The sequence below is a fragment of the Cygnus olor genome, chromosome 17, assembly GCF_009769625.2.
Source record: "Cygnus olor isolate bCygOlo1 chromosome 17, bCygOlo1.pri.v2, whole genome shotgun sequence".
NCBI classification, from domain to species: domain Eukaryota; kingdom Metazoa; phylum Chordata; class Aves; order Anseriformes; family Anatidae; genus Cygnus; species Cygnus olor.
The window spans coordinates 3,235,167-3,249,280 of NC_049185.1; the positions used below are offsets into that span (position 1 = coordinate 3,235,167).

General features: G+C 56.0%; 1 protein-coding gene across 4 annotated transcripts in view; it reads left to right on the forward strand.

Annotated features, from left to right (window-relative positions):
* Positions 1-9,446: 9,446 nt before the first annotated feature.
* RBM19 (RNA binding motif protein 19) overlaps positions 9,447-14,114 on the forward strand; it is a 60,929-nt gene continuing 56,261 nt past the window's right edge. For all 4 annotated transcript variants that reach the window (XM_040576806.1, XM_040576807.1, XM_040576810.1 and 1 more), the window contains exons 1-6: positions 9,447-9,617; positions 10,794-10,976; positions 11,387-11,518; positions 11,746-11,784; positions 12,336-12,552; positions 13,564-13,826. In XM_040576806.1, coding sequence (XP_040432740.1) covers positions 9,582-9,617; positions 10,794-10,976; positions 11,387-11,518; positions 11,746-11,784; positions 12,336-12,552; positions 13,564-13,826 — 870 coding nt within the window. In that variant the 5' untranslated portion in view covers positions 9,447-9,581. The remainder of the gene's footprint in view (positions 9,618-10,793; positions 10,977-11,386; positions 11,519-11,745; positions 11,785-12,335; positions 12,553-13,563; positions 13,827-14,114) is intronic.

The window sequence follows — 14,114 nt, forward strand, 5'->3', positions numbered from 1 at the left end:
TCAGTTGTTGCTGCAGTGCCCAAAATGCTGCCAGTCCTCCTGGGTTTATTGCTGGCGCTGGGGTTTTAGGGTTTCTGGGATCCCCCTCGAGAAGGTTTCCTTGTCCAGGAGTTGGTGCGATCTTCTGGGTGTGTCACGTGGGTCTGTAGCCTGTATTTGATCTGTTGGATGCTCTTCTGCTCCCTGTCGGGGCTGGGGAGGAAAATGGGTAGCCGTGGAAAATGTTTCAGGCTTGCTTGTGCTGAGGCTGGCGCTGGTTGCAGTTCTCGTCCATGCCTGCATTTGGAAATATGACAGGCTTGGCAATAAGGGGACGTTGTGCCAGAGGGCTTGGTACTCCCACAGTTTCAGTAAACTCCATTCCCCCTTGACTCAGAATCGCTCACATCCCCGTAGCTCCCTAACTGCCTGCTCTGTCCGCTCTGGAGCCATCCTTCCTCTTAAAACCTTTTAGTTCTGTCTCAGTTCTTGAGGTCTTTATTCGAGCTGAATTACTTTAGGGCAAAATATCTTGATGAGTCCATGGATTAAAGAAGTTTGCAATTTACTTACAAAAACGGGGTGTTTTGTTCTGGGCAGGATAACACCACTCGAGCCCCCTTCTGTGCTAAAATCTTGCACAGAGACCTCCTATTGCAGTCCGGAGCCAGAAAGCCTCTCCTTGCCAGCTTGAAAACCACTTCTTTTACTCATTTATGATCCGGGTTGCAGGTCTCCGGGTGGATGAGAAATTTAAGGACGATTATCCCGGTCCACGAGGGGGTCTGGGACCTGGGGCTGAGCACCCGCAGCATCCCGCTGTCCAGCTCTGGTCCCCGGGGGATGCTGCAGCTGGGGGGTTTCCATGGGGACGGGCAGATGCTGAGTTAGGGACGAGGTTTGGTGCCCCCCCTCCATGCGGCAGGGGACGAGGTGCTGGGGTCTCAGCACCCCACAGGGGCTGGGAAGGGGGGGGGGGGGGTCTTGGGGCAGGCTGCCCCCGGCCCCGCTCAGCAAGGCGGCCCTATGGGGGCTTCTGGGGGGCTTTGGGCAAAGGGTGCGGGTGACATCTTGTGGTGGCGGCTCCTCTCCGGGGCTGCGCAGTGCTGCTGCTGCAACAGCAGAGGCTGCTCGGCCATTTCGGCTCAAATCGGGGCCGGCGATGGGGAGAGGAGAGCACCTTGGGCTGAAGCCAGGCGTGCCGGGGCATTGCTGGGAGGCTTCCCCGCTGGCTGTTTCTTTTTCTTCTTTTTCATCTGTGGCATAAGGATGGAGTGGTGGGAAGTACTGGAGGAGCCGCTTGGACAGAAATCAAAAGGTTGGAGACTTTCCCAGGTTCGCGCCCCGCAGGGTGCCTCCGTTTTGGTGATGCTCTGCAGCCCTTGTCCTCCCCGGTGGGCAAAAACCCACCGAGGGGCTGTAGTTAAACCCAAACTCACAGCTGTGAGGTGCAGTTGAAGGTAGAAAAATCAGTGGGATCAAAAGGGGCTGCAAACCTTCTGGAAGAAGAGGGCTGTCTATGGGGGGAGCTAAACACCATGGATGTCCGTGGGCTGCTGGCCCCAGCAGCTGAGGCAGGACTTGGTGTCCCCCCTGCCTGATGCTTGCTGGTGTGGGGAGGAGGATGCTGAGCCAGCTGGGCATCTGCCTAGCCCCTTGTTGCTGGTTTTGATGGACAGCAACAATTTTTTATATTTTTTTTTTTCCAGCAGGGCAGAGCAGCTCTGGCAGCAGACAAGGGGTAAGGTGATGCTGGGGTTTGGTACCCTCGGGTCTCAGGGCATCTGCTCCTCGGTCCTGACATCCCTTTGCACAGCTCGAGCCTTACAGATGTTTTGCGCTGCCTGCTTCCTTGCTGTTGGTGTTTTGAACCTTTGTTTATGTGAAGCTAGCTTCATTCACTTTTTTTGGAGTGGCACGAGGTCTCTGGTGCATTCCCCAAAGCTTTTTGAGGGGTAGGACCTCCTGAATTCATCCAACTCTGACTGCAAGCAGGATTTGGGGTGCAGCTAGGATTTTCTACATGATGGAGGGCTGCAGAGACCACGGTGCTACGGTTAAATGGATTTCAGAGTGCTGCAGGGGAGGAGATGGGGTGAGTCCCCGTCCTGGGGGTCACAGCTCTCCCCTCCTGCCCACGGACCCTCATGGGGTCAGGTCTGGCCCACAGCGAGCTCTGAGAGCTCCTCTTGGGGTGGCTGAGCTGGCGGGGGGTTAATGGGTCGAGAAGGCTCCAGCTTCCTCGGCAGGTGGAGAGGTTCAACTCTGCCCCGCCGCAGCCACCGTTTTTCTGCTCGGGCAGGCAGGAGGCTTAAAATGCCACTCTGGCTGGCAGAAAGATGGGGGCCAGGGGAAGGGCGAGGAAGAAAGCTTTTTACTGCCAAAAATAACTCCGGAACAAAACGAGGAGGTCGGGGGGTGAGCAAGGGAATGGAGAAGTGCTTTCCCTGGGGGCCAGCGCTGAAGTTTTCGCCCTCTGAGTACACGAGGAAGGAAAGCTTGGGTTTGTGGAAGACTTCTCCCTCCTGCCAGGGCTAAAATGAGCCGTGGTGAGGCATGAGGGTGGCCGGGTGACAGAGCATCCTTCTGTCCTTCCCTCCTGCTGGCTGGCTGCAGCCTTCTGACTGCACTCCCCCCTTGTCTAACAGTGGTTTTCTTGTGTTGTTTTTTTTTTTTTCCCCCGCATGGTTGGAGCTGGGACAAGAGGGACATGGGATGTGTTGTCCCAGCCCCAAATCCCAGTGTGTGCTGAAAGGAGGGACCCGCTTCCCCACGGATGGCATCACCCAGAAGTGCTCGTGGTGCTCACCTGCACCCCAGGGAGGTTTAGGGCCGCAGGAAGGATTGGGGGCTGCGCTCATAAATCTAAGCAAGGACACAAGGACATCTGACCAGGCTCTGTCCCTCAGCTGGGGACTGATGTGATGGAGCAGGATTTGGTCCAGGGATCATCTCCGCTGGCTGTGGGGGAGGTCTGGCTGCAAAATCTATGAGCTTCAGGCTCCCCTCCCCAAAAAATGGATTTGTAAAGAAGTCCCTGCAGCGGGTGCTTCCCAGAGCAAGTGTTGGGTGGGCATTTGATCGCCGGTGGTGGCCAGTGTGCCAGGAAATACTGTTATTTCTTCCCTTCCCAAGCTGGGAGACGATAAACACCGGGCTCTGCCTCCCTTCAGCTGCGATCCATCAAGGCGGGGGGACTCGCACCGGCGGGCGGGCGAGGGGAGGTCAGTGATTGTGTAAACAGGCACTTCAGAGTTCACCCGAGCTGGTATTACTGCAATTCATTAGAGGTGTCAGCCCTCTTTGTAGTCCCCGTGCTCGCAGAGCCCATCGCCTGGCAGCTTCCAGCACCCAGCCTTGCCAGCAGTAAAACAAACGGCGCGAGGGAGAAGCCCTTGCGGGAGAAGGGAGCTTTGCTGCAAGCTGGGATGAGGATTTGTTCTGGGGGGACCTGAAAAAAAATTTGAGGCCCCTTTGAGGATGGGGTGAGGACCACAGGAGCTCCCCATCCTGCTTGCCATGGGTGCTGTGCGGGGATGGAGCTGGCTAAGGGTGCGCCGTGCTTTGCCCACCGGGACAAAATGCTTTGCACTGAATTGTTGCTGCTGTTCTGCTCCCTGCGTGTCCCTGGGATGGAGAAGGGACGTGTTGCTGCTCGGGCAGCCCTTGAGCTCCTCCGGGGCTCGGTGCAAAGCTCCTTGCCTTGTGTGAGCAGCCAGGGATGGAGCGGGGCTTCGCGTGGAGCCCGCCAAGCCCTTGTGCTGGATGAGGCTGCGACAGCTTGTTCCCATCCCCTCGCCGCCTGCTCTGCTGCGAAGCTTCAAGGGACTTAAAAGAGCACCAAAACCACCATTCCCAACAGCGAGACAGGCTGGTGTGGTACATAACTGTGGGGCTGAAGCCATGGGGATGTTTTTTGGATTTGTTCATCACCAGCTGGTAGGTGGCACAGGAGCTGTGTTTCCTGGCTTACTCCACGTCACAGGCTTGAGCCAGCTTTTCTGCTTGTAACGAATGGTTGGGATGCGCCCCGAGTGGTTGGTGCTGTACAGAAGGCATTCAGAGGAGTGAAATCCACGGCAGAAATGTGAGGTTTAGCACCTCTGCAAAGCCCAAGAGGTCAGAAGCTGTGGGAGAGGGGTTGGGGAGGCAAGCACACAGTGCCCCCGGAGTGGTTATATATTTAGTGTGAAAACCTAGTGATTTCCTGATTTTTTTTTTTTTTCCTGTAGTATTTCAGAGTTACATGCTTTTCAGACCAGGCTCTGCACCAGCAGAGGCTCTTCCCCTGGGGCACCTGGTGCTGAAGCCGCCCTTTCCCCTGCCAAACCAAGCACACACAGCAGTGCCAAAGCACGCAGAGCACGCCCGCTGCTGAAATCACCAAATTTTCTTACGAGAAAAAGCAGGAGGGCACTGGCTGCCCTTTGGCTTTCAAGAGCTCAGTTGGCTCTGCTGCCAGGCTACCAAAAAGCCTGCGGTGTGGTGCGCTGGTCCTGAGCAGGTGGAGCTGGACCGCGACACAGCGGGGATGGTATCGGCATTGCTGGTGGGGTGGGAGGAAGAGCCGAGCCCAGGATGCAAGGGAGCTGCAGCAGAGCCACTTCTGGGACGCAAAGCGCGGGCCCCCAGCTCTGCAGCCGCTAATAAACCATCTGGCACCGCTTATTTTAATTGCATTGTGCCCTGGCGTAGGACAGGCGGGCCGAGAGGGTGCCCTACATTCTTGCACCGCAGCGTTTGTTCGGGGATAATTGTGCCTGGCCAAGGCAGGCAGGTGCTCTCAATATTTGCACTGCTGGGCCTCTGCAGGAAGGGAAAAGTGATGCGTACAGTGGAGGAGGGAGTTAAACCTCGGGAGCTGCTGTCTCTTGCTGTGCCTTGCCCTCCCCGTGCTGCCTGTCCCCGTGCCTGCCATGGTGAGGTGTCAGGGGTGGCCTGTCACCCTGCGCTGCCCCCAGCACCCCGGGCGGTGGCAGGCTGTGAGCTGAGACTGAGGGCATGGCTGGAGATGGAGATGGTCCTCGGGTGGCTACGAAGGGGGAAGAAAAGCACTGGGTGGCCTGGGAGATATATGGCAGGTGGATTCTCGGGGCTGGGACTTGTATAGGGCTCGAATCCCACATGCAGCATCTCCCTGGTTTGGGGACATCTCATCCGTATTTGCTTATGGCAGCCCCGCCATGTGTCCGTGGTCACAGTGCAGAGCATCGCTGCTCTGGGAGCAAGCAGGGAACAAACCTCGAGCTTCCCATCCCTTCCCCCTGCTCTTCACCTCCCCGGTCCCCCCGCGCCCTTCCTCTGCACTGGTTCCCATGCCTGAAGCCCCCCACCCGCACGTCGGTGCTCATCCCTGCCCCGTCTCCCCAGGCTGGCAAGCCAGCAGGCATCTGTGGGTCTTTATTTTCCCAGGGCTTGCTGATAAATGCCGTCTCCGTAACCCTGGCCCCGATTGCCTCGTTATCGGGCAGCGTGCCGCGAGGAAGCGACCCGTGACCCTGCCCGGAGCGACCCCGAGGGAATTGCCCTTATCAGCCCCTTTCTAAAAGCTTCCCTTTTTGACACGACAGGGGAGCCTTGTCCGAGAAGTACCCAAATAGAGATGGGGCAGGGGTGCTGCGTGCGGCGAGGGATTATTTTCCTGAGGTTGGGAGGGGAGAATCCTCCTGGGGAACCCCTGACCTGGTCCCCATTGGAGCAGCATCATGGGGAGCGTGTAATCCCTCACCCAGCACCTTGCTGAGTCCACCTGCTCCGCACAGATGGGTTCCCAGCTCCACACCCGGGGTTATCAGGGAAAGAGACAGCAGATAAGAGCGTCTGTGGCAGAAGGTGCCGTGGGACGGGCTTGGGGGCTGCCAAACCTACAGGAGGGGAGGCTGGGCTGCGTTCTCCCCTCCTGCGGACCCCATCTGTCCATCAGGAGGAGTGATCCTTCCTCCCTCTTCCTCCTGATGTTTTTATAGCAAACATCCAACTTCCAAAACTTGCGACCTAGCCTCATGTTTATGGAGGTGATGTGCTGGGGTGCCGCTGCCCAATTTTCAATCCTGGGCCCTACCCAAGACTGCTCAGCCTTTCTCCTGCTGCTCTGGGTGCCAGCACCGAATTTTGGAGGCTGCCCTCCAGCCCTGTTCCACGCTTTGGGGTGCAGATCGTCCCTTTTGACGGGCAGACGGATGGACGGATGGCCAGCCTGTGCGGGTTGCTGGTCCTACCCCCCGGGGATTAGCGGGGATGGGCTCTTGCCAAGCCCCGGCTGTCACTGCGTTCCCACCTTTGATCAGGAGTCGGCATTCCTGAAGTGCTCCGTCTCCCACATGTTGCGCTGATCAAAGGCAGCTGTTGCCCAGACCCTCCCCTGAATCCATTTACACACAACCAAAAATACAGAAACACAAAGGAAAGCGAAGGGGGTGATGGATGGAGGAGAGACCACGCGAGGGGCGGCAGCAGGAGGAACCCTTCTCCTCGCGGAGGGTCCCGGCCACCAGAAGGGCCGGTGGTGAGTCTTTGGTGAGTCACAAGAGAGGTGCAGAAGGCTGTCTCGGGGTGCGCTGCGAAGGGGCCGGACCTCATCTGTCCCCTGAAGGAAACGGTGTCGCCACCGGGTGACAGCAATGGCCAGGACCAGCTGCAGCTGCATGGCCAGCAGGGCATGGCCAACGCCTCCCGTGGCTTCGTGCGGTCAGGAGGAACACCAGGTGAACCTCATTTTTAAGCCCGTGCCGATCACAGCAGTTTGTGCGCTCGACGCTGAGGTCCCTGCAGCCCCCCGTGGACGACCATGGTTTTGGTTCGTGCTTTATTGTTTGTGATTTATCTCCCGTCCCAGTGAGGCTGACCCCAGCTCGGGCAGCCCCCACCTGCCCAGCACCCAGCAGGGATGAGGTGCTCCTGATCAGACAGGCGTGAAGGGCTGCCCACGGCCACGTGTGTCCTTCCTGGGCAGGGCTGGCAGCAGGACAAACCGTGCCGTGGCACCCGGGTGACCTGGGGACAAACCTCTGGTGCCCCTTTGGACACCAGGGCAAAAGAGACATCTCTCCAAAACCGTGGCATGCTTTGAGTCTGACCCCTCGACGTACCCAGGGAGGGACAGGATCTGCAGCAGCTTTTCTTTCTCTCCTTCCCGCCCCTCGCTGTAGCCCTTGCTGCCCAAAGTTCGGCTGCTCGGCTGCAGGCAGCCCGTAACAGTGTTTTACAGCAAGGTGACCCCTGCTCTTTGGCGCTGTGCAAGGCCCTGTCCGGCTGGCGGACGAGCCGGCCGCCTAACGCGCTGTGACAGCTCCACTGGGACTGGCCGAGGGGCCGCGACTTCTCCTCCTGTCAGCGGTGGGATGGGACGGAGAGCTTGTCACCCCCTGCCAGGCACGGGGGACCTTGGAGGAGGGAGGGCGAGGGGGTGGGCAGCGCCATGACCATGTCACCATCCTGACACCCCGACTTGGTTCTTGGTGGGCTGGCACCCAGGCTGCAGGTGGATGAAACATCACCTTCACCGGGTGCAGCACCTGCCAGGGACCCTTCTGGATTTGGCTGAATATCCCCCCTAGGCGTGCCCATGGGATCACCTGAGGTGTATTTTCATGGAGAAAACAACAACGTTTCTTCAACAAGAAATGTGTTGTGTTCAGTCTAATCCTTGGGGCAGGGCAGCACCCGGTCTTTCCCCTACCGATGCTGTGTGCCTGCAGCAGAGGGGTCAGGGATGGTCTCAGGGCAGGTGTTCAAGCACTGGGAGCTGCTTTCCAAAGCTTTTGTTGAGCCTTCTCAAACAAGGGCCTCAGTTTCCCTCTCTTCTACCTGGGGCTGGGACCTCTGCTCAGGAACGAGCCTATATTGGGGCAGGATCTTCCATGGGGCAGCAGGAACACCCACCGAAGGAGCCACCTATTTCTGATGCCCCAGAAGCCTAAGACTGGGTGAGGAAAAAAAAATGTATCTATATATTCCAGCTTTCACACTTGCAAACGTAAAAACTGGAGCCAGAGGTAAACTGGGGAGTAGAAAGTAAAAAGGAAATCAACTCTAAAGTCAGAATTTTGAAAGCTTTTGCTTCTGTAGCTTGATCTTTGCATTTGGGGAGGCTGAAATATGTTACTTGCAAAGGAGGGGGAGTAGCAAAGGGGAGAATCTTCATGGCCCTGGCAAAAGCCATGTCCCCTCATGGACACTGGGGCTTCTTTGTGAGCCCTCACCTGGGGAGAATCCTAATTGCAGAAGGGGATGTTGGAGGGAAATCGCATCCCCAGGTGGGGCGTGGGAACCATGGGGAGCAGGATGGCTGGCTGTGGCTGGGGACAGCTCTGTCCCAGCAGTGACAGGTTAGGAGGACAAGGTCAGAGCTGTCCTGGACAGCACAGGCTGGAGCTGGGCGCTGCTGGCGGCTGCGATCAGCAGGTGAGGAGGAGATGGGGAGGGAGAGAGGGGGACAAGCGTCTTGGAGAGGACGGGAGTGACAAGGGCACGGTCTGGATGTGTTAGTGACAGTGTGAGCGGGGCCCCGTCAGTGCCAGGCTGCGTCCCAGTGACAGGGCTGACAGCCCAGCAAGGACAAAGTAGGAGCAGAGGGCGAGGGGGAGGGAGCTGGGTCCCCGGCTCCATGACAGCTCGTGGAGACCCCTTCAAAGAGCTGGGTGATGGGAGCGGGAGCATCTCCTCCTGGGCACTCGTGGGTAGCTTCATGCTGCGTGTTTTTCCTTCAAGCAGAGCCTCAGATGGCCATCCCGGAGCATCCCATTCTCTCCTGAGCACTGAGCTTGGCTGCTCCCCAAATTCTTGCCTGGAAAATACAGGCGGTCCCCTTTCTGCTCACCTGGGGGGCTCAGGTTGGGCTCCCCAGTTACAAGCCTGCATCCCAGTCCCGCCAAGCCACTGGGATGGAGCCGTGGTGTGGCTGGGGTGAGCCGGCTGCCTTCACAGAGATCTCCCCCTTGTACAGGGGCAGGTGGGAAGCAAAGCGGCACTGAGCTCACACCATCACCCCCAATTTCCCCTAATTTTTTAGGGGTTCCTTCCCCCTGCCCTCAGGGCCTCTCAGCTCAGAGCAGCACCAGGCACGGAGCTCCCTCCTCCGGCCCCACCGAGCAGCACTAGGAGGACCCAGGGAGGTGACAGCGGGGTCCCCTGCTTTGGGGACACCATTTTCTTTGGGGACATCAGTGTCCCCTCCGCCATGGCTGCATGGCCCCAGGGGCTGTGTTCCCGGGCTGGCAGGGAGGGGACACCCCCTGGGGAGGCGACACCCCTTGGTGGCCCCCTTGTCCCCTCCGTGTCCCCTTGTCCCCTCACCGCCCCCCATGGCCACCTCCGTCCCCCTCCTCCCCCCCCCCCCCCCCCCCCCAGGCCCCATCAGGCTCGGGGCCCGTTGCTAGGGCCCGTTGCTATGGGCGTTGCTAGGGCCCGTTGCCATGGCCCCTCCCCTCTGCCCCGCTCCCACTTCCGCGCCTGCGCGCTGCCGGCCCCGCGCCCACGTGACGCGGCGGCAACATGGCGGCGCCCACGGGGCGGCGTGCGCCCGGCTGAGCGCGGCGCGGCCCTCGTCGTGTCGCGGCCGCTGTCGCCGCCCCTCTCTGTCGCCGCCCCTCTCTGTCGCCGACATGTCGAGGCTCATCGTGAAGAACCTCCCCAACGGGGTGAGAGCGGCGGCGGCCTCAGCGGGGCGGCGTTTGGGGGGAGTGGGGCCTGGGGGGCCGGGTACGGGCTGCTGGGCGCGGGGAGGCCCCGGTGGGGTCCCGGGGAGGCTCCGGGGAGGCCCGGGAGGGAGCCGGGAGCGAGCCGGGAGCGTGCCCAGGTGGCCACCGGCGTCCTGGCTTGTATCAGGAGTAGAGCAGCCAGCAGGGCCAGGGAGGTGATCGTCCCCCTGTGCTCGGCTCTGGTGAGGCCGCGCCTCGAGTGCTGGGTTCAGCTTTGGGCCCCTCACTGCCAGGAGGACATCGAGGCCCTGGAGCGTGTCCAGAGCAGGGCTACGGAGCTGGTGAGGGGTCTGGAGCACAAGTCCTGTGAGGAGCGGCTGAGGGAACTGGGGGGGTTTGGTCTGGAGAAGAGGAGGCTCAGGGGAGACCTCACTGCTCTCTGCAACTGCCTGAGAGGAAGGTGTGGGGAGCTCGGGGTCGGCCTCTTCTCGCAGGTAACCGGTGATAGGACTGGAGGGAGTGGCCTCAAGTTGTGCCAGGGGAGGTTCAGGCTGGAAATGAGGAGACATTTCTTCTCAGAAAGAGCAGTCAGGCGTTGGGATGGGTTGCCCAGGGAGGTGGTGGAGTCACCGTCCCTGAGGGTGTTCAAGGCGAGGTTGGACGTGGTGCTGAGGGACACGGCTTAGTGGGTGACATTGGTGGTAGGGGGTGGTTGGACCAGATGATCTTGGAGGACTTTTCCAGCCTTAGTGATTCTCTGACCTATGGCCCAGCACAGAGGACCCTCGGCTTGGTTGGAGGAGGCGAGGGAGTGCTGGTGGAAGGGGGGGCAGGACCCTCAGTGGTTGGGGTGCTGTGGGCCAGGGGTCTCGTGGGGGGGGTGCAGGCAGCTGCCTGTGGTTGCAGTGGGTGCTGGATTGGGGGCAGCCCCCCACCTGGGTGCAGCATTTGGGTGGGGAGCTCTTGGAGGCACAGATACGTACACGTAGGGAATTCACGGGGGAGATGAAGAGCTTTCGTAGTTGACGTGCGTTTCTTACCAGCCCTGCCCCAATACAATGTGATTTATTTTTCCAGAAGTCCGTTGTTAGTAAATGTTTTGGTTGGACGTGTCCACAAAGCATCTCTGTCGTTACATCGCATCGCTGACTTCTTTTCCTGTTCCTCATTTCCCAGATGAAGGAAGATCGCTTCCGGAAGCTGTTTGCAGCCTTTGGCACGCTGACCGATTGCTGCTTGAAGTTCACCAAGGACGGCAAATTCCGGAAATTCGGCTTCATCGGCTACAAGTCCGAAGAAGAAGCTCAGGTGGCACTGAACCACTTCAACAGGAGCTTCATAGACACCTCCAGAGTCACCGTGAGTTGATCTCTAAAGATGCCTTCTTTTGGTTCAGAATGAAGTTGATAATTGGAGATCTTGGTAGTCTTACTAATGAGCGGCTAGGGCCCAAAAAAGTCTGAATTTTAAGTTCTCTGCAGCGAAACAGCAAAGCCTGATGTCGGCCCTTGTTGCTGGTGTCCCAGGCAGGTAGCTGATACGGATGGTCTGTCTTCTGGGCACTAACAGTGATTTCAGGAACAACAGTGTCAGGTTTTGAGCTATGATCATCTGAACTTGTGAATTTGAGCTCATTTTTGCCTTTAAATAAAGCGGCTCATCATATTGTACGAGGCAGAGGGTTCTCCGTGATATGCAGGAGAACGTGACTGTTTGGTTGAGCGCTGTTCAGACTGTTTACTTTTAAAGACTTGATTTATTCCTCTCAGGTTGAGTTATGCAAGTCTTTTGGTGACCCTTCAAAACCCAAAGCGTGGAGTAAGCACTCTCAGAAGGCCCCTGCCTCGGAAAAGCAGCCCGAGAAACCTGTGACAAGTGCAGCTCCTGCAGGCACAAAGAAAGTAAGTCTTGCTTTTTTTCTGTGAGAATCTGACGTGCGTCAGTGACTTGGCAGAGAGAGGGATAGCCGGGCGTGTGGGAAAGGGGATCGAGTAGCTGGGACAGCTGATGTTGGAGGTTCTGGCATTTTCTGCCTTACGACCTATGTTCCCTGGACCCTTAGGTTACCTGAGAAGTGATATTGCCCCTGCTGCTAATAAGGCTTTCTAAATATGGTTTATCTTCCTAGAAAAAAAAGAAGAAAGACCCCGCAGAAGGCTTAAAGGAGGTGAGTTAAGTTTCAGTTCCATAGTTGCTAACTTATATTAAAAGCAGGAATAATATAGTGTGGTTTTTTCTCTGTATTGCTTTCATTGCTGTCAGTTCAGGCAAGAAGTATGATGTAAAGAACTCCACGACAGTCAATTCTGTTGTAACAAACCATGATTCTGATAATCCCAATGTTAGAAATTGATTATTATTTTGTTAATCGTTAACCACTCCTCTGTGAACAAACACTGCATCCAGGACAAACCTGTTTCAACAACTGTGTTTTCAAGCCACGTGCAAGTTTTGTTACGTTTGACTTACGCGCTTTTTCCTTCTTTAATGTTTTCTTTTTTTTCCTTAAAGCGCTTTCTAAAGAGTAAGTGCAACAAGAAGCTATAGGGCTGAGAGATTGGATGTTAGTGACTTTAAGTGTTCACCTTGTATAAAGTGGACTCCCCTTTATGAGTTTTCTCTCTGTTGCTGGAAATGAGCTGTCTTTGAATTTAAACTTGCTACTACCTCTCCTCTGTCTGTCTTCACAGTTTGTCTGCTTGGTTTATTTTTCAACAGCTGGAAGGAGATGAAACATTCCAGGAGTTCTTGGTGGTTCACCAGAGGCGGTCTCAGGTGGCCACCTGGGCTAATGACACTTTGGCAGAAAAGCCCAAGAAGGAAAAGTCAAAGGCGGCGGCTGATTATCTGAACTTCGATTCAGACGAGTCTGAGGATCTGAGCGAGGAGGAGAGGGATGGGAATGAACCCTCTGAAGATGAGGAGGAAACCAAAGGTACCGAAAGGAGCCATCTTTGCTCATCTTTCTCTCTGAATGTCAGTGTCCTGCCTACCAACAGAGACAGTGTAATCAGAAGGTAGCTTCCCCAAACGTGGAAAAATGCAGTTTCTGGTATTAAGTGGATGGCATTTGTGCTTTCTCCTGAAAGCCTAGGAAGAGTAATAGGGGAAACGTCTCTCTCCCTTAGTGCTGGCCTAGCCTATGGCCCCTTTCGTTGCCAGCATTTCCAAAGCTGGGTGTGGTTTCTTTTTATTTAGTAGCCCTTAACTGATATCTGTGGACGTGGTCTGCCTTTGATGCATGTTTCTGAAAATGTTGGTGTGTCCTCGGGCTCCGTCAGAGTTGATGGGAATGGCCGGAGTTCGGTGTGTTAGATCCTAGAAGGAAAACTATCTAGTGGAGTACTGGGATGACTTAGACTGAGAAATCTGGGCTGTAATCTGGGATTTTTAGTCTCTGGTGTTCTTGCACCAGTGATGAATGTGGTTTGGGAGCCATCCTTGCTCCCCGTGTGGTATTGCCTTACGTTCGTTTGAAGTAAATGGCATCTTGCCTGCCGCTCTTTGCCTCTGTTCGGGTAACTATTGTGTAGGTGCGGTCGGTCGATCTCTGGGGATGGACGGATGGTGTTTTGGAGAAATGGCTTCCTTTGTCTTTTACCATGCGGAACTAAACTGAACAATTCTCTGGACTCCAGAACAACTCTCTGGAGTCCATTTGAAGTATTTAGTTAAAACGGAGACAAAATAATTCATGAAATGCCTCAAGCTCCTTTCTGATTTGTTTTATACATGAACTGTTGCTTTTAAAAAAGAAACAGCAGTCCAGACATGTCAGTGTGAAAGCGCTGATTTAAAATTGCTCTGCTATTTTCAAGTCTTTCCTTCATGCAGAAAGGGTAGAGGAGAGTAAGTTGGTTCTAGTGATCGTGTCTGTACTCACATTTTACCTGGTTGAGGAGAAAGCAGCAGTATCGATGCAAAACTTCGGTCTTTTTTCTGACAGCAAAGAAAGGCCAGGAGAAGAAGGCAGCTGCCAGGGAAGACCTCTCAGATATGGATTACCTGAAATCTAAAGTAGTGAAGGATTCGTCCTCCTCTGGCACAGAAGAAGAAACAGACAGTGAAGAGACGGAAGGTGAGAGTGAGGAGGACTCAGACGCTATAGAAACTGTCAGCACCCACACAGAAAAAAGGGGGAAGGCAAAAGCCCAGAAACCACAGCAAGAGTCACCGGCAGGGAAGAAGAAAAAAGGATCCACGCTACAGGTATTGTTGAATTATATTTTGTCTGCCTTAAAGCAGGAACTTCACGGGGTAGTACATTCTCATTGGTTGCTCCAAGGATGAGATGGACAGCTTGAAATCTGCAAGACCCCCAGGTACCAGCTTTGTTGGCACACTTGGTGGGAGACATTAAAAAAAGTTTGTCAGATATCTTTTCAGTGCTGACTGAATTTCCCTTTTTGGAAACTAGGGCTTTTTAAGAAGTGCTGTTAGTGCACTTTTCAGAGGCTCTTCTCTCTTTCCCGTGCCTATCTCTGTGTCTGCAGAGGT